This window comes from Natator depressus, chromosome 10 (genome assembly GCF_965152275.1).
Source record: "Natator depressus isolate rNatDep1 chromosome 10, rNatDep2.hap1, whole genome shotgun sequence".
NCBI lineage: Eukaryota > Metazoa > Chordata > Testudines > Cheloniidae > Natator > Natator depressus.
In genome coordinates this window covers 50,431,926-50,451,740 of record NC_134243.1, presented here as the reverse complement: position 1 = coordinate 50,451,740, position 19,815 = coordinate 50,431,926, and the positions used below count along the sequence as shown (strand labels likewise).

The following is a 19,815-nucleotide window of genomic DNA, read 5'->3' as shown; positions in this document are numbered from 1 at the left end:
GTCACCCTCTGAAGTGTGTTGGTGCCATCTATATGCACTTACCTTCCTAGCTCTTCCCCAATTTCATAAACGTCTTCCACCTTCTGTTGTTTGAACACAGCCATCCCTGGACTCCTCATTGATGCACCTAGATAATGTGACTGGAATATAAAATACAAAGATGGTAAATTAATTGTGCAGTTTAAGAGTAGCACAAGCTCAACCACAGTAAACAAAGAATCATTAAAAACACACTTCATTGTGACTCTATTCCAGCTCATTACGTTCAAAGTTACCATCAGCTGATGGCTGTTCTGTGGACTGTGTGAAATAAATGTGGTGGTGTGAGTCCAGCTGCCAGGACCTGATCCTGGGTGGTGCTGAGTACCCTCCACTCCTATTGGCTTCCAGTAGTGTACAGCACCATGCAGAATGGGCAAGCTTGCACTACTGCTGTGCAGATCAACAGAGGGATTTGGTCTCCAGGCACCTCTCAAACATGAGTCATTTCAAACAAGGGGAAAAAGCAGCAAGGGGCAGCTCAGCACTTGCGTACCTATTGCACTGCACAGCCATGAGATACAATCAGGTTCATTTCCCAGGCCTGCTCCCTTCCTGGGTAACAGCGTCTGAGAGATCTGCAGAAGCAGGGCCCGACACTGGGGGTTTCAGGATCAGGAGCGTATCACATTTCTATGTAGTGACTGCCTCTGACTATTTTAGGAGCAGTGATGGATTTTGAAGGGTGTCTTGCCCAAAGGAAAGTTATGGTAATATAAATCACAGGGCCTTGACAGGGTGGTAAGCAAGAGAAGTAAGTGGCTGGGTGGCCTAGGAGGAATAGTCCTTACTTTCTGTGCTAGAGGTATTGAGTTCACATTCGGGGGATGCTCTGGTGGACAGGAATTACATTTTAGGCTCCCAAATTTTTGGGGCGGAGGATGACACAAAGAACAAACCACAAGTGACAGATTTTATTCACATAATTTAAGACACTATTGGAAGGAGATCAGACGCTACAGGCATGAGGACAGTGTAAGAACCTATACAGAACAGAATTCTCCAACGCAGAGCTCCTAGGCTTTAATTTTACATTACAACATTTTTGAGGCAGCTGCTGTGTGAGAAGGAACTAAAAAGCCTATCTGAAAACCTTTTTTTTTTTAAGTGTTCATATTCATTCAAATTCCTGTGTATCAGGTGTTTTATCCCAAGGAGTTTTCATAATAAAATTAAAAGGATAATGCTAATGTGAGTGACTCTCAGTAGGGGAAAAAATTTAGGCCCAAACAGGCGGATCAGATGTCCTGATTTTATAGAAACAGTCCCGATATTCGGGGCTTTGTCTTATATAGGCACCTATTACCCCCCTCACACACACATCCTGTCCCAATTTTTCACACTTGCTATCTGGTCCAAGATCCGAAGTGTGACACTGGAGTTGTTAGAAACTGGTCAGAATGCCCTATGGATTCCATTTTTAAAAAATAACCCCCCAAAAGCTGACCCCTCGACTAGATCTCTTTTATGAACAATGTTGCTTTTCATTCCTGTCCACTTAGTTCAGAGACTGCTACCTCCTGAGCGGAAGTACAAGATCATGGACCCTGTTCCTTAGGGCAGTGATTCTTAACCAAGGGTTCACTTACCCCAGGGGGCAAGCAGAGGCCTTCCAAGGGATACACCAACTCATCTAGATATTTGCCTAGTTTTAAAACAGGCTACATGAAAAGTACTAGAAGTCAGTACAAACTAAAATTTCATACAATGACTTGTTTATACTGCTCTATATACTATATTAATGTTTGTCAACCTGGGGGGGGGTTTGCAATTTATTTTATAATTATACAGTAAAAGAGAAAGTAAGCAATTTTTCAGTACTAGTGTGCTGTGACACTTTTGCATTTTTATGTCTGATTTTGGAAGCAAGTAGTTTTTAAGTGAGGGGAAACTTAGGGTATGCAAGACAAATCAGCCTCCTGAAAGGGTTACAGTAGTCTGGAAGGGTTGAGAATCAGTGCACATCCCCACAGTAAAGATTGATAAGTTTTAAAATGGGAGCATGCTGAGCAGCTTACAATATGGTTTGGTCTTTCCTGTGTAAACAGGACCCCACGGTTATACTCATGTCATGGACCCATGCTACAGCTACTATGCAGTTCAATATTTTTAAGTATGTTTGTACATCCCTTACAAATATTTATAATGTTACAGTAAAAATGTAACTACCCCAAACTTATCTAACAGAAATTCTAGTGCACACCTGAGAAATACCCCTGTGTATTTCAGGCACAGCTGTGATTACCACACCTCTCAATTCAATTCTCATTTGCCCATGTGGATTAGCCCCAATGCTTGCAAGCAATACATTAGGAACTCCCAGTTTCTGTATCTCTGTACAACTCTTATGAGCTTTTTAAAGAATGTCTTTCACTCTATAATACTTTTGCACACTGGAGAACTAGGAGCATAAGCACATCAAAACCTATTTTGATCCTTTAAAATTATGTTCGATCTAAATGCTGCAACAAGACATGGCTATTTAGATAAATTAGTAGACTTGTAATGTCTTTAGACACTGTGTTAATAGCTTTGAAATACTGAAAAACCATTGAAAGGGACTCTGCCAAATTGAAACTCATGTTCCTTTAAAAGATTTACCTGTTTTCCCAACACTATCTTAAATCATAGCACTGAAAGAGTTGTACAAATCGAACTGCCTTATCACAATTCATGCTGTTAGTTTGCTTTTTCCACTGCATAGACTAGCCAATTTAGTCTCACTCTTTTTTTGCAGGGGGGGGGAGAAGAAGGGAATTGTCAGGTTTTTACACTTAGGAAACAAACACTGCGGGTTACGGGGATTCCTTTCCAAGGATAGTGTTTCCATTTAAACTAAGAAAGAAAATCAAGGAAACATTCCCCCCACTGCCACGTACTGCTTTTTGAAAGCCTGTTTTAACAAAGCTTATATGTTGGGCCTACAATTACTTCTCAGTGACCCCTAGTCTCAAGAGGAAAGATTCCTGTCTCAATGTCACATCAACCCTTAACCTGAATAGTGAACTATGACTAACATTTACACTCATAAAACCTTATCAGTAAATGAAGGGATGCAAATAAGATTACAAATCCCTTTTTTAAAAAGTCCAACTCAACTGATCCTTGCAAAGGGAGGAAGAGAACCAGTATCTGGTACCCTCCTCTGCTATTCCAGCCTTTTCCATAACTATTTAATACATTCCAATAGCTCTTACTAGATGCTACATTTAACATCTTTGTTGTGCATGCTTTTGTACAATACCATTTTCTTAGTATTTTGAGATCCAGATGAATTTTGTGATCATTCATTTTCCTTTTCTTACCGTTTCAATAATATACGATAAGCACTCCAGCTGTCTAACTGATCATGATTGCCCTGTTATATGCCCATGCCTAATGTCCATTATCCATTCATATTTTAGTAAATGCTCTACAGAATTGCCTTTCTGCAATTCCCAAGTTTGAGATGCTGAAATGTAGCTCATTTGTTCCCTAAATCCTCTTTTGACCCTTTCCCAAATAATGATGGGTCACTATTTTACAGTGTAGTAGAACCTAAGGGAAACAATGGAAATCCCAACACTGAAGACATTTAAAACTAGAATGGATAAAGCACTAGCAAAATATACAGCAGGGAACAATTCTGTGCTGCTGACAAGGGTGGACTAGATGAGCAAAAAGGGCTTCTATCTCTTATTCTCCCTTTCCATCTCCATTCACCTTCAGAGATCTTAATCTCCCTTGTTGATTACTGTTGCTATATGTTGAGCATTCTGAAAGGTTCAGTAATCTGTTATTTTGTTCATTGTTTACTATTTTGTTTTCTTCTCCCCAAATCTAATCCCACTACTGGCATAAAAACCTCTCTCCTCCAGCTGAAAATAAACAGCTCACTAGCAGCTTCACCCAAACTAGTGTATCCCTCAGGCAATTCTTTCGTCTCCTCAAAAAAGTTCTAAGATTAGCTCTGCTTAGGGCTTAAAGAAACAAGTTTACTACCTTGTGTTGGGTATCTTAAAAAAAAGCTTGTAAGGCGTGCAGTGCAGAACAGTACATATTTCCATTCCGAGAAAATATTTTATTCATAGATGTTAAGGTGGGATTTTCAGAAGTGCTCAGTGCTTACCTAACTCAGCCCCTCCTGACTTTAATAGGAGCAGAGTAAAGGCAACTTGAGGACTTTTGAAAACCCAACCCTTATACCGTGTTCATATCACTTTTCAGGAGAAAGTTCTAAGTGTGTGCAGCAGTTCACAACTAATGGCAAGGCATTTCTGGGAAGATACTTATCTATTACAGTACTAAACTCTGCTGAGACTTGTCAAAAGAATGTAATTCCTTTAGGTTGATTGCTCCCTTTATCACAATCCAAGATGTAAGCCTAACAACAACATTACTGCGAACAACGCTAAAAAAAAATACCATTGCCCTGAAAGAGACACGGGACTGTGACATGGAGGGACAAGTTGAAAATACTGCTCTAAGAATGAAGAACCTGCCCAAGACACCTCTGGGGGGAAACAGCTAGGTCCTGTCAACTGACCATTTACTCATCTCCCCTGAGGTTATCAAGTGGAAGTTTTGCCTGATTTGAATACATCACAGTGGTAGCCACATACAAAAAGAAAACCCAGACTTGCTGTTTAGATCTTCCTTGTTTCTATAGCTTTATAATTTGCTCATCTATTTCTGAAGTGACTAAAGAAACCAGCTTCTCTGTTGATCTTTGAAGCACATCTTTCTTCCAGAAGGTCAAACCAGCAAGCCTTCCCACAGGTATTATATACTGTAGTAGCATCCAAATGTCTCAGTCAGGACCAGAGCTCCATTTTATAAACTGCCTGAAAGAGTTTACAACCTCCAACCTACAAACCTTACAATCTTTGATATGTTGGTGTTTCCCATTCTATCACTACAGCCTATTCTATAAAACCCTCCACTCCACATTACTTCTGCAGATAGGCCTCACTGGCTCTCACCCAGCTGTAACTGTAGTAAAAGCCCAAAATAAATCACACACTTAGGAACCAAATTGCCTGTCATTAGCAAATATGGAGGCATGGGGGCGGGGGGGGGGAGCTAGCATAAAATGACCTTCATGGTGTTAAAATGCTTTTGGAATGAAATATTCCATTCTCAAGTGGCAGTTACTGTTCATAAACAGATCTATTTCCAGACATTCTGTGGTAATTGTAGAAAATTAGGAAGATTTCTCCCATACTCAGAGAACTAGATTATGCCATTTTTGTTATGATGCATTCAGAGGTTTGGAGCACAATCAAACCAAAGAAGGGATGAGAACCTTAATACTTTTTTAATCAGGTGGTCAATTTTTCCTTAGGTCAACTAGTGAAACCAAGTCAGCTGAATCAGGGTTGGGCACTCAGATTTGGTTGATTTAAACACCAAGGCATACACAATATCCTGGAAAAGCAGAAATAATCTATTGTATTTTCTGCCAATCTATTTTTATTCCAATATATCTCAGGCACTTCTACACAAAAACCATTCGTGATGCATTGGGCTATGATCATTTTAATCATTTTGGCTCTAATCCAAAGCCCATTTAAAAGTTGATGGGAGTCTATTGACTCCCAGTGGGCTTTGGATCAGGGCTACTTTTAAACTAAGATTCAATTACTGATGTTTGAAAGCATTTTATTGTGAGAAAAAGGTTATCCAGATACCTCTGCTGCATCTAATGTGCAGCAGTGACCTCAGCAGAGGATGTAGCCTTCTTCATTTTTCTCCGCTGGTTTTGTTGGACACTGTATGTGCATAAATGCATTCTCTTTCAGATTTTCTTTTCTGTGCAACAAGTAGCACCGTGTGTCCTGATATTTAGGTAAAAGGCGTTAACTAAAATAAATACCAGGAACACTTTTAAAAAATAGTTTTTAATCTGCAGAATAATCTCTATTCAGCAGCATCAGTATTGGTAATGGAGCTTTAATACTAGTTCAGAGTATTATAGTACTTTTTAACTCAGGAATTCAAAACACTTTACAAACAAATAAGCCTCCATATCTCAGTGAGTCAGAATGGTGTTATTCTCATTTTACAGATGAGAAAACCAAGGGAGAGAATTTAAGTGATTGGCCTATGGCCAGCAAGTCAGTGGCTCTAACCACTAAAAGGTATCCCTTGCCTTTTTTATTTTACATTCATGAGTTCTATTATATCATAAAACAGGCCTTGTCCACACAGGATAGCTTTTTCTGTATAACATAAGGTGTGAATTTGAACAGATATTGTTATATGAGTATTATCCCGGTGGGCAGATACTAATACTCCAGTATGCAACTCATTTTCCAGTTTATCTAATGTTGCTTGGAAAGGGGTTTAAACTAAATTGAACAATGCACTCATACCAGAACAAGTGACACGAGGGGGTTATATCACAGGACTATCCTGTGTAACTGGGGAAACTTTCCCATGTAGACAAGGCTTCTTTCTGTAGTCACTTAATTATTCTAGGGATGTGATAAGTAATGACTGGCCTGCACATGATAAATCCATAATAAATGCCAACCATTCAATCCTAGTGGGATGATAGAAATTAGATCTGGAAAATGTCTAAACTCTATTAGATCATTTGGCCTGGCCCCAGAGGGTGCAGGTTCTTCCCTTGGATATGTTCTCCATTTATTTGCCAAACAATTTCACTTTCCCAAATACACATGACATGAAGTCTCTCTCTCAACCTAGTGCTGAAATCAGAGAAGCTACTTCTGTGGCCTCATTTTACATTATATATGGTAAACAACCACAACAATTAGAACTAGATTTTTCCTGCATGGAATTTTTCACAGGAAAAATATCTTCATCAAAATTTTGGGGCTGAACACATATTGTTTCAAACTGACATACTGAAATAAACATAAAATTTCATTTAGATTTCAAATGTCATCTACTTCTGGTTTTTTAAACTCCAAAAATAGGATTGTAACATTTGAGTTTTTGGTGTTTATGTGCTTCCTCCACCTCCATTTATTTTTCCTCCTTTTTTCCACTGGAAAAGGTTGGAAGACTGTAACAAACTGAGAGAAAATGGGGAAAACCTATTTAAATACAAGAGTAAAAAGGTGTAAAAAAGTAGTTTTTCTCCACTTTGCCAGTTTTCTAACTTTTGCAAGTCAAAAATGTTTTCCCATGAATAATCTAGTTTTCACCAAACCCCTATTTTTCTATAAAAAAAACCTTTGTCAGGAAATTTTCAGCCACTTCTACTACTTATTATCCAGACATCTCTGAATGGTACATTCCAGACGTGCCAGTAACTCAATGTAACCAAGTCTTGTTTTAGAATCACCCCTATTGTTGCCACTAGTTCTCAAGAGACCCCCCTTTCCATTCTCCCAAGTTACTCTGGGATATTTAGCTCTGTGGTGGCTGACCACACACTGCAGTTCAAACCCCTTCCACTTCAGCAACGAGTGGCTATCCTGTCCTCTCTGCAGCTAATTATGGGTCAACAGAGACAAGCTAATTGCCTGGATTGCCATTGTAACTGATCCTAAGGTGTTTGGATGATGCCATAGCAATGAGCATGGAAATAAATGCCTAGACAGACAGCAGGGGAAAGCTCTTGATACATAATGGGTCTTGGAATGGACAAGCATGGAATTGCAACCCACCTCTCTATTCCTGAGTAGGCTACCTTCAAGCCTTTTGTTATCACAAGTGATAAACATCACAGGATTTTGACTATTAAATTTTTCTACCCTGAAGTCAAACAAGATTTGGCTTGCACGCTCTATGAACTTTGGCCACATGGACCAGTGAAGGCCAAATGAAGCCTGGGCCCACCTCTGGAGGACTGTCAGGGCATCTCAGACAAGCTCTTTACCTGTGTGCCCATGAACCCGCTGCTGAGTATGTTACAAGTCTCCCTCTGTGCCCAGTCTGTAAATGATAGGAACCTGTTATAACCCCAAGCTAGCATGCTTTAGCTCTTCATCTGTGAAGGTCCCCAGTTCAATCCCTGATGTATAAACCAGGATGGCAGCCATCACAACCCTAGATGGGGAAATCTCATTCCTTTGATCTTGATCTTCCCCTAAAGCGAGACAGCCTAGGGTGTTCAGTCAAGCGTGCACTGTACTGCATCCTGATATTCTGTTTCTGACTCACTGTCCCAGATACCAACAATCCAATAGTTACTACCCCTGTTTGTATGGAAATAAAAAATGAAGGGATCCACCCCACATTCCTGCAAGTCATAAACAAACAAGGCTGAGGACACAAGTAGAGTTTATGAATAGGTCTCAATGAGGTCACCACCACCCAATGGGTTAGAAACAAAGCCAGTGTATTAAACCAGCCTAGCCTACAACACACTTTTTAAACACAGTTCTAATCCCACCCCCCACTGGCTAGCCCATCAGCCTATGCTAAAAACAAATCTAGGTGGAACAACATTTATGTTTGGGTCCTTAACTCTGTTTGAAGTCCAGTGTAGATGGGATCTAGTAGCAAGAATGTCATGAACCTGTACAGAAGTGCTTTTCCATAATGGCTGCTTAAAGGAAAATTAAGTAGCGAAAAACCTCTAATTTGAGAAAAAGCTAAAGAAGACAGAGGAAAACTATAAGGGGCATAAGTGAAGTGAGGCAAAAGCCAGAACAAGAAGGATTTTAGTAGGACCTAGCTGCATAATGCTCATTCTGAGAATGCATGGACTACCAAAACATTTTTTTTTTTGGCCAGCCCTTTGGATTACCATGTTGCAGATCCATTTTTCACCCATTGCCATATCCTGGAGTTACAGCATATTGGCATAGTAGGTGCATTCTAAGTGTGACACCTGTGCAGAGATTATTAGGCTGATGCTTTAACCTAATCCTGTATAGCTGAAACCTCTTAATTTGGGAAGTTAACAGGATGATAGGAGACAGGTGTTATGATGATCTTCCACCTTCTAGGAAGAGCTTGATAAAATCCAGCCTGGTAAGGTCCCATGCTTTTCCTTTCTCGGCTTTGTCAGCTATTGCCCATTCCTGGGAGCACCACGTGCACAGCCAACAGTGTCCCCTGGCACCTCTGCAGAGCCCACCGGTCACCTATTTCCTTTCCTCCCTAAAAGCCACAAGCAGGAGAAGGCACCAGATGGATAAACCACCCCCACCCCTGCCCTGAGTCTAGCCTCACCCCCCGTACCTGGGAAGGCACCGCGACCAGGGCAGGGCAGACGGTCAGGAGCCGAGCCCGGCGCTGCCAGCGAGCTCGCGGGGGCACTGGCGGGCTGAGCCCTGCTGCACCTCAAGAGCCACCCAGCGAGAAAGCCCAGCAGCAGGTGCCGACCCAGGCCGGAGGGGCAGCCCGCCACGCCGCTCTCAGCCCGGGGAGCAGGGCGCCCTGGGGACGCAGGCTGGACAGCCCCCGCCCGGGGAGCTGTGCCAAGGAGACCCAGGGGCGACCCCTCGCTGCTTCGGCGGGGGCCAGGCAGCCCAGCCGCCTGCACTAGGCATCGGCCGGAGGGCGCGGGGCAGGGAGCGGGGTCGGCTCGCGGCGGGGTCCGGGGCGGGCGCTACTCACCCTGGGGAGCCGCAGTGTCCAGGCGCTGATGCTGCCGGCTGCTCCCCCTGCGCGCCGCTCCAGCCGACTCCCACTGCCGGCAACGGGGAGGAGCCGCTCCGCCAGTGTCAGGTCGCGGCTGCGGGCGAGCCCTGCGGGATGGTGAGCTGAGGGCGCCCCCTGCCGGACTGCAGCAGCCGCGTCCCACCAGCCCCCTCCTGGGAGCGCTCAGGCCCCGCGCCCCCTCACTGAGCTGAGATGCCCATTTGGGCGGCTGGGGGAAGGGCAGTGCCAAGAGGTTTGGAGCCCTGTGCACTATGGAAATGAGGCCCGCACCCCACCTTTCTGCCGGGGCCTGGGAGCTTCTCTTTGGGGCCTGGTTGCAGTAGCAGTGGTGGGGCCAAGTGCCAGGCCCGAGGCCAGCCCTCCATCCGCTGGGGGCGGCCAGGCCAGGTCCATGTCAGTGGTGTTGGAATGTGGCACACGGGGTCGCAGCGCCACTCCGGGCTTTGTCTTGGAGGCTTTTCTGGTGGTCAGGAGTCACCTGAGCTGGGGGCCTTGTGCAAGTGACCCAAATGCACACTGATCAATCTATGCCTGGGGTAGAGGGGGTGTTAAAGGGTGGCACCAGGCTCTGGTCATTTAAGGGGTTTTTAAACATCTAGATGATTAGTTTTGAAAGAACCTATTTTGTGAGTGAGTTCCTGACAATTAGAGGAAGAAATTAAACTATTCCCCATCTACCCCCATTAGCCAGGTTGGTGAATGTCTGTGTTGTAGATTAGAGAGACAAGATAATATCTTTTATTGAACCAACTTCTGCTGGTGAGAGAAACAAGCTCTGGAGGAGCCACACAGAGCTCACTCTCCCAGGCAAGGATTTTCTCTGGATTTGTGCCTTGTGCAGCACAGAGCACTTTGTTGGTGCTCAACAAATACCAAATGAGAATAAGGCTAATACAACTTCTGCTTAATGTTGTAAATAGGCATGTGTAGAATTGCTATGAAAATTCATCAATCCAGACAAACGTGCCCAGGCCCTCTCAGATTATTATCTGCTGTCCCTGGAACGTCTTTCAGCATATCTGCAATGTGTCATTTCACCCATCAAAACATATGGGTTGCTTTAGAACTACAAAATGTTTGTTCAGGATGTATTGGTATAGAGAGTAGCATTTTCCCTGTTTGCTAGGAACAAACAACCCACTGGGAGGAGTGCTCAGTGTGGGAACCGTGCTTGTAGGGAAGAACAGAGACAAATGACCATTGACCCCATCAGAACAGTACTTTTGCTCAAAATGCAGTGTTTTGTGATAAACTCACTCAGAACACTCATATAGTCTCCCTTGAGGAATATGCCCATATCACTTGTGAATCTGAAGCTGCAGTAGTGACATCATACACCCTTTCTAAAAAGAGCCCTTTTGTGTGACTATTTTACAAGTGTCCCAGTATTGCTGATTCCATGTGTTCAAAAATCATGAGCCAGGAAGCTCCACAAAATCACGAGATTGGTTTAAAAATCACAAGATTTGAAAAATAATACATTTTAGGTTCTTTTTATTTGCCTTTTGGTTGTTGAGCATTTAGGGTTAATGTTTTCAAGCTTTTCTCTGCAACCATGAGAGCCAGAAGCATTGTAGGTTAACATCTAATCCCAGAAAACATTAATAATACATATGCATCATTTGTAATGAACAAGCTGGAACTGAACATCAATGCCAGTTTGCCTTCATTTCCAGTTGGGTAAATACCAGTTTTAGAGAGAAACTTGCATGGGGCATGCTGGCTTCTGTCTCTCCAAGCATTGGGCTTATTCCCCTTCAAGAATTCCTAGGATCAGATATAATGAATTTCAAAATCATTTCACTCTGTCACATTATTGAACTGGAGCCAGCCTCGAGGCAGTGCTCTGCATTGCACTTCAGAAGACTTGGCTTCATTCCCGGTCCCGGCCTCTCTCCTTCCTCCAAGTCAGCAGAATTCAACTGCGACCCCTTCTAGCTGATTAAGGAGTGGTGTTCATGGCCTTTGAGTAAGTTCCACCCAGTTCCCCAAATCCAAAACGAAAGTGGCTGCATCAAATGAGGTTGGAATGGGGAAAGATGGAGGGGGAGGAAATGGGGAGGGATTCTAAAGGCTCTAACAGGCCTCTGGAGGAATCCAGATTTCTTCAACAAGGAAAGTGTACAGACTCTTTCTCCAGCCTCAGTGCTGAGGTTGTCATCTGATAGCTTGAAACACCCTTATGACAAAAGCCATGTTAGTTATCAGAGGAATAAAGACACTCATGGAAATCTTTTGCCTTTTGTTTGGACATGGCTGGAAGGGAGGGTGACAAAATAACATGCCTTGTACTGACACTTAAAATTGCAATGGCTTTTCAAACCTGGGTGAGCTTTCCCTACCCACTCTATTACATTGAGGAGTGTAACTCTGAGGCCTGATCAAGTTGGCACCTATAGCCTACATTGCAAGCAGGGGTGAACTGGCTCTAAACAGATCTTTTCCACCTCTAACCTCTACACTTTAATCCAAAGCAATAAATATAAAAGATTAAGGGTTAGAATAAGAAGAGCTCCCCTCTTCTCTGGGGCTTGTATACACCCCCCTTCCTTGGCTGCTGCAGTAAGAGCTTCTGTTCCTATTTCAGTCAGTTCTGACCACTGCAAAAGGTACATTTCTGTGCAGCACATAGTATTAATCTTAATTTAAAAGAACACTGTGCAACCATAGCCTTAGATCTCAATTAAATGTATCTTTGACAGCCTGCTGGAAATAGATCCTATGCAAAGTATGGTCCAGTGGGTTTGTAAAAAACAATCTAGATCTTACCTCAATAGAAAAACTTGCCCTTCTATCATTTATATAAACCCATCAGAGGCTCTCAAAGCCCTTAGATCAGAGATCTTCAATCTGTGGGGCACCCCCCCCCAGGGGGGCATGGAGTAATGTTCAGGGGAGCCCATCTGGGGCCCAGACCAGCCCCCACATGGGGCAGGAAGGGACCGCCACGCAGCTCTGCTCCTGGTCCCAGCTGCCAGCCCTGCACCCGGGCTGCCCGGGGAGCTCAGCCTGGGGTCCTGGCTGCCCAGCCACAGTTGCAGGCCGAGGGTCCACTCCCACCCCCAATTGTGGCCCCAGCCTCAGACTCCTTACCACTGTCTGCATCCCCTCTCCCAGAGCCATGGCCTCACTCCTGGCTGGGGGAGCACCGACAGGGGTAAAAGGAGGCATGAGGTAAAACGTTTGGGGACCACTGCCTTAGATAGATATTAGCAAACTGCTTTAAGGTCCAGAGATGCCTCTCTGTATGACACATTATTCTACTCTAATGTTTCATGGCAGTTATGGATCCTGTGAAAAAGACTTAATTGTAGAGATCATGCTCCAATTGCAGAGATAGTGTTCGAATTGCTGAGAGACGTCATGTGCATGCAAGACAGTAAGACAGGAAAGAGAACTCTGCAATTTGAATGGATCTCAAAAGAGGCAGCACATTTCTGGAACTGAGCAGCCCCATAAAGCATTGAGCTTTGGAGGTCAGCATTTGCTCTCTCTTCATTGGCCATGCTCTGTCACACACATCCCTTATCTCATCTCATTTAGGAAGTGATAGAAAAGGAAGCACATATCCTACATTCCTAAAGGAGAGTTCAAACTTGATATGGACTGACCAAGAAAGCACCATCTGTGTGTCACTTACAGAATATTGACAGTGCCTTTAACTATTGCTTCAAGTGTAATTTCCCTCTCGTATTTGAAGGGGTTTTAAAATATTATGTTGCAGATGTTACACGTTACACACACACACACACACACACATATGCACAAAAGCCGTGTTAAAACATTATTAAGGTTGCAAAGTCAAGGACTCAAAAGTTACAAAATGCCAGAACAAAGGTTGCCTTTGCAATCTTATTTTCGTCACCTTGTACATATGCATGATGATACGGCCTTTAATTACACAACCACATTCTAGCTTTTCCACAGGTCCCTGCAGTGAAAGTCCTGCTCAGCCCATCTTTGTCTGGAGCATACTCAATGTGGCTAGAATCTTAGGGAATTAAGATGCAAAGCTCTAGCAAATCTCTATTGAGCCTTAGAACTAGGCCAAATTTTGGCAGATTTTCACTAAAACAACAAAAGGCACATCTTGGACACAGAGGCCCTCTTTCTCCACAGCCAAATTTGAAGTCCCTACCGCACCAAAGCAGGGGTGGGGCGTGCTAGAGTTTTTTTAAAAATAGGTCACCGGAAATTTTTAATATGGGTAAAACAATGTATTTTCCCCTAGTTTGTTCTCAGAAATGGCTGAATCTGAACGCTTTTGGCTGAAATGATTAAAAAACATCAGCCTGAAGCAGACACCCAGCATGGAAAATTTTAGCCCAAATGGTTTAGAGACTGACAAAATTAAAAGCAACTGAAAACAGTGTCTTAAAATGGGAAATGGGCAACATTTAAAGCAGGAGATGCTAGCTGCCATGCTGCAACCAATGGGTATAATTTTTCAGAATAGCTCCTTCCCATGATGACGAAATACCAATTTGGTAGCTTGCCTTTGGATTTTCTTTAACCTTTAGTCTTTCTGCTTCCCTGGGAAAAATATTCAAGGTCCAGTATGCCCTTTGTTTGTACTGAGTGAAATAAAGACTTCCAGTACTGAAGACTTCACTATAATTAATATGATCACACAATTGTTTTAGTCTTTTATTTTTTTATTGACAGCCTGGTTTGATAAGGTTGGGTGGGCTAAGGGGTGGGATTTTCTAAAGCACTGAAGTCAAGTGGGAGCAGAGTTAGAACAGTGCTAAATGCTTTAGATTAGAAAATCCCACCCTAGGGGTGAAATCCTGGTAAATGAGATTGGTATAACGAGGTCCCCAGTGGACTTCTGCTCTTCTCCAGTTAGAAGCGACTCTTCCATGGCTAGTTTGTGCCACTCCAGAGGTTCAAAGACACCACAGTGCTTTTTAACTGGGTTACCTACAATTTTTAGACAAAAGTACATAACAGAGGGCATATGGATAAAATCATATAAAAATAATTCCTATTAAGGGTACAATTATTTGTCACATATGATTTTTCACTAGTATTTGAGCATATTTGCTTTGCCCTTTTATTAGACATGTTCATGATAAGAGCTTCAAGGCAAAGTATTTGCATATGTAAACATGAGCATCAAACTGCAGTTTTGTTTTTTAACTGAACTGGCTAATCGAAATTATACATGCTCATTTCACTTACTGTCTTACTGGCCTACATGTCTCCTTAAAGCACTGCAGTTCTTAAACAATAATGACAACTCTGGCTGCCTATTAAATCTAAAAAGACTCAACTTTTCAACATGAAAATTCGGTGTCACACTAAACCAGGATGTTTTCAGAATACAGGTTGTATCTGCCAGACTTTCCTAATACAGAGCACCCCCAAAATTCTGACACTGCATTCATTAGCTCTCATGACACTAATGCTCATCTGTGTCCACTCTTCTTGTAAGTTCTTTTGGCTGAAGGTTTTTCCCAGCTGTTTTACTTCCTCTTCTTTCCAAGTCTTTTAAACCAAGCTGTAGAGCTAATCAAAAAAAATTTTCATTTAAAAATTTTGTCTGTACAATGCCTAGCACAATGCAATCCTACCCCAACACAGGGGCTCATAGGTGCTGCTGCAATACAAATATTAATTTTTTTTTTATTTTTAAAAATGGCTTTTCAACTAAAGAAAAAAATGTCAGAAAATGTTTGTCCTGAGTCAGGACATCACCTCCATGCACTTTACTGAAGCATCTGAATGCCAGCGCTGGTTACGCCTTATCCCTTCAGATTACCATCTTCAGCACAGAAGGTCCTTACGCCACCTACAGCCATGTTCTGTCTTAGATGCTCTTCTTTATCCTTTACCGTGTCTTGTGATTAGCAGAGATTTCCCAGTTGAATGAGCTCCCACACTTTAAGAGCCTACTGTGCTCTGACAAAGCTAACATCCTATCAACTGCCAGTGATGTTTGCTATTATATCACTATGAAATAAAGCGATCATGCTAGCCATACAACTGTAACTGGTTGCATAACACTGTTGAAGGGGACAGCCCTAGCAACGGGTAACATTTTCAAAACTGCCTGAGTGACTTTAGGCTCCCAAGTCCAATTTTCAAAAGTGGCATAGGTGTTTCAGAATTTAAATCTCATTAAAAGTCAATGAGACTTAGACTACTAATTATTTTTCGAAAAAGGGGCTTTGGGACAGATTTTCCAAACTTATTTAGGCAACTAGTAGTATTTTCAAAAGCACTTAAGCAGATTACGCACCTAACTAGCACACACTTAAATGAGAGGTTTCAGAGTAGCAGCCGTGTTGGTCTGTATTTGCAAAAAGAAAAGGAGTACTTGTGGCACCTTAGAGACTAACAAATTTATTTGAGCATAAGCTTTCGTGAGCTACAGCTCACTTCTGTAGCTCACGAAAGCTTATGATCAAATAAATTTGTTAGTCTCTAAGGTGCCACAAGTACTCCTCTTTTTTTTTTTTTTTTTTTAATTTAAATGAGAGTTCGAGTCAGACTTTCAAAGGTATTTAGGGGTCTATGGAATTTTCAAAGCCCCCTACACAAGGTAGGTTCTTAACTACCATTGAGATTATGGTATTAGTTAGGTGCCTGACCTGCTTAGGGGTGTTGAAAATCCCATGGACTCCTAAATATCTTTGAAAAATCTGGTCTAACATACACGTTTGCAGTTTGGATCTTCCAAGTTCAAATCCAAAATTTCATGTTTGTTCTTCTACAGAAACTTTTCCATACCCCACTGCATCATGCACAAAAAACAGACTTTAAATACTGAACTTTTCAGTTCCAAAATAGCTTACCTTACAATCAATGTAAGAAACACAGAATAAACTGCATTATTCAAGGAAAATTAGATTACTGCAGAATAAAGTTCTCTTCTTTCCCTTCTGCCCCCTGGATCATTCACAGCCACTATAGCTGTTGGTTGCAAAACAGTTCCAACTTCAGGTAGATGTTTTTCAAGCTCAGACTCTGCCTGAAGATGAATTTTTCTGGGAAGCTTGAGCAAAAGCCCTGTAGCCATTTTAAACTTAAGGGAAAGTGAAAAGAGTCTAACCATGCTTATTGCAGACAGATCAACCGAAAAAATAGCTGTTCAAAATGTTTTAAAGAAGCAAACCGGGAAAAAAAGGACACAAACCCAATTCCACACCCTCCTCACACATACACTTTGTAGGTCTTATATATTTAAGTTTATAAAACTAATTTAAGGCTGTAGATTGGTTTAAGATGCTTATGCAGCTTTAAAGCCTTCCATCAGTGTCACTGTAAACTGGCTCCAAAACGTAATCTGGGGAGGAAGCTACAGCCTTGAAAGTTGGTTAAGGACAGAAGATACTCATTCTGTCTTAAACACTGAATGTATTGTACCAGTACATGCACGCTCAGGCATGAAAATACATATTCAATCTACAATACAAACATGCCTTTGAATGAGTAGTACCTATTATGCCTACAGGTGCACATGAGCGATAATCACATCACATTGAATGTTTGAAGTCTATCTAGGCTTCAGACTTTGATGTTGCATTGAGGTTTGTCACCTTCTTGGCTGACAGAACCCTTCCCCCCCGCCCTCCGTTCTTAAGGCAAGAAGTTTTCACAGCAAAACTAAAGAAGTGGGAGTTGTTTAATTAGCCAATACTGATTTAGGAAGGTCCATTATCATGTTATGTATGTGTGTTATTTTTAAAAGGGTGCAGAGGCACTACTGTTAGAAAAGCTCATGTTCCTATGATCAGGAACGGATGGTCAGACACTGCACAATTTATAAAATGCCATCTAAAGCCAAAATCGGAGTTGAATGTTGATTGTGTATGATTAACAAGTTGAGAAAAACAGTAATTTGACTGAATGCCACAAAAGTCCTTCTGTCCCCTCTCTGTTCTTTCACTGAAAAAAGAAGAGCTCAAGAGTGGCTTATTTATTATGAACTAAACTCAAAACTTGATGGAGACACCTAGTGTTATATGTCATTTGTATTCCAACCATAATCAGAAGAGACTGAGAAAAATCAGATAGTGACCTTGCATGACTGGGAAAAATTAACAAGATGGTACCAGCTTAAATAAGGTACCTACCTTAAATAAAAAGTTTCATGTTAAGAATCTCACCTATTACAAGACTTTATTTATTTTATTTTTTTTTGGAAAGTGTGCATGTATTTACCCCTGGAACCTGCAGGCCACTGGCTAAGGCCCTGATTCAGCAAGGTATTTTAAACAGGTGTTTAAAGCATAGCACATGCTTAAGTACTTTGCTGAATCAGCAAATACAAAACCAAATCGTTATGTGCTAGAAGTGTAAAGCTAGTGTATACTAGTCTAGATATATAACCGTACTGCACATTAAGCAGGAGAGGTCGTTGTTGGGCTTATCAGAGGAAGGTGTGTACCTCTTTAAAGGGTTAGAGAGGCATGGAGTGATTTTTACAGCAGCCACAGAGCAGGTCAGCATCCCTCCCCCCGAGGTGACTGGAAGAGAGGAGGTACTATATAGGTCCATGCTGGGTAGGAAAAGCTCTCTTTTACCTGTGCTAGGCGAGCAGCACCCACCGTCCCACCCATGGAAGTGGTCAAATACCAGGTTGTCAGGATGTGCTGTGGGCATTACACTAGTTGCTCCTTTCTCAAGCAGGCTGGGAAGGAATTTTTCCCTCACCGCCAGATTGGCCAAGGCAAAGTGGGGGTTATTTCACCTTTCCTAGAAAGTATTCAGGGGAGCTTAGTTGGGGCAAACATTAAATGGGAGTTAGGCTATGATGTCAAAACTCATTATGTAAAGGTGGGGCAGACATCCAGTGCAGGTACTGCATAGGGAAGGGATACAGCACTCAGATAAAATGGATTGATAAAGGAACAGAAATGGGCGGTTCGGGACTCCTATGACTGGCACGGCAGAGAGCCAACCCCTCCTCCTTTATAACTTCCCCCAATTCTCATTCGAGGGAGGGGATGGTGAGGTCCCAGCAACAGGTTGGCTGGGGTCCAGGATGGGTTAAGGAGAGAGCTGATGAAATCCCTCCTCCCAGGGACAATAATGGAATTACTTTCACTGTACACTTTTATCTGCTGGGTATTCCCACACAGTTAAGAATAAAGTTGCGGCCTAATTAAGCCACATCCAGTGCCTCCAGTACTTCTGGCATAGGTGAACAGTCTTCAAAATTGCATCAAATGCCAGTTGTTTTGATTAATTCAGACAAGAGAAATTTCATTAAAGAGAATTCCTGTAATATGATTCTCACACTCTCATTCCCTTGTTCTGTTTGCTTTCTTTTCCTTCATTCCAGAACAATTACAATCAGACAATACTTGCTCCAGCCCTAGACGAGAATGTTCCACTAAAACTCAAAATTGATGATCTGACTTTTAAAGGACTTAGAGTGTCAAAATGTATTCCTCTTCTAGATGTTTTAATGGCTCCAGCACATACGTCTATTAAAAATAAACTCAAGCCAAATTATAATGCAAAGTAATAAATGGTTTATTTTTCTTTCAATCTTACAATAATCTTTAGCAAAATAAGATCAGTTAAGTTTTGTGATTGAAAGTGATTTATTATACCATGTACCGTTGATTGTTTATGAAATATGGGTACTAAGTTTTATTTAAACATCTGTATATAACTCCAGAGTAGAAAAAATGACTAGTTTCATTTCTCAACAGTTTAACAGAACAAACTGGCATGGATTGTGAACATGACTTATTTGTCAAATTCAAGAATGCTCTTACTCTAGCTGTTTCAAACCACAAAATCCTATTCTTATTGCTCAGACACCCTACTATGTGTACATACCTGTACACCTACAGAAGAACAATGAAAAAGCAAATTCTCTCTCCTTAACTACATATATACTTTTAATTGGTAAAGAACCTATCCAATAATACTGGATTATAATACTGTAGGCATAGGTGGGAAGGGAATACTGTGCAGTCCTAATAATAGCTAAGATTTATAATGCACCATATTTCTCTGTATAATATAATAGAAGACAACATTTTTTACAAGTTACTTTGTATTTTGAATCATGCATAATGGCTGAGGGAAGAATAGTCTGCAGGATTTTAATTTAGTGGCTTGGTTTACATAAACACACAATGTGAGCCATGCATAACAAATATTTTGCACATATGTACATAACCTTGAAATTATTTTGTAAAGTCTGTAAAAGTGTTGTAGTGAAGAGACGTGAAAGCACTAAACAAGATG

The 19,815-nt window shown here is 41.8% G+C and overlaps 2 protein-coding genes across 4 annotated transcripts in view; both read right to left on the bottom strand.

Moving 5' to 3' along the window:
* Positions 1-19,815, bottom strand: part of DAPK2 (death associated protein kinase 2) — a 93,138-nt gene that overhangs the window by 70,100 nt on the left and 3,223 nt on the right. Inside the window, exons 1-2 of one of the 3 annotated variants that reach the window (XM_074966092.1) lie at positions 9,559-9,687; positions 43-140 (exon numbers count right to left, since the gene is read on the bottom strand). In XM_074966092.1, coding sequence (XP_074822193.1) covers positions 43-119 — 77 coding nt within the window. In that variant the 5' untranslated portion in view covers positions 120-140; positions 9,559-9,687. Of the gene's footprint in view, positions 1-42; positions 141-9,180; positions 9,320-9,558; positions 9,688-19,815 lie in introns of those variants that run through there. The other 2 variants (XM_074966093.1, XM_074966094.1) reach the window with 2 other exon arrangements.
* TBC1D2B (TBC1 domain family member 2B) overlaps positions 43-19,815 on the bottom strand; it is an 85,383-nt gene continuing 65,610 nt past the window's right edge. The window contains exon 14 of the mRNA XM_074966090.1: positions 43-140. The gene's annotated coding sequence lies outside the window, so the exon portion shown is untranslated. The remainder of the gene's footprint in view (positions 141-19,815) is intronic.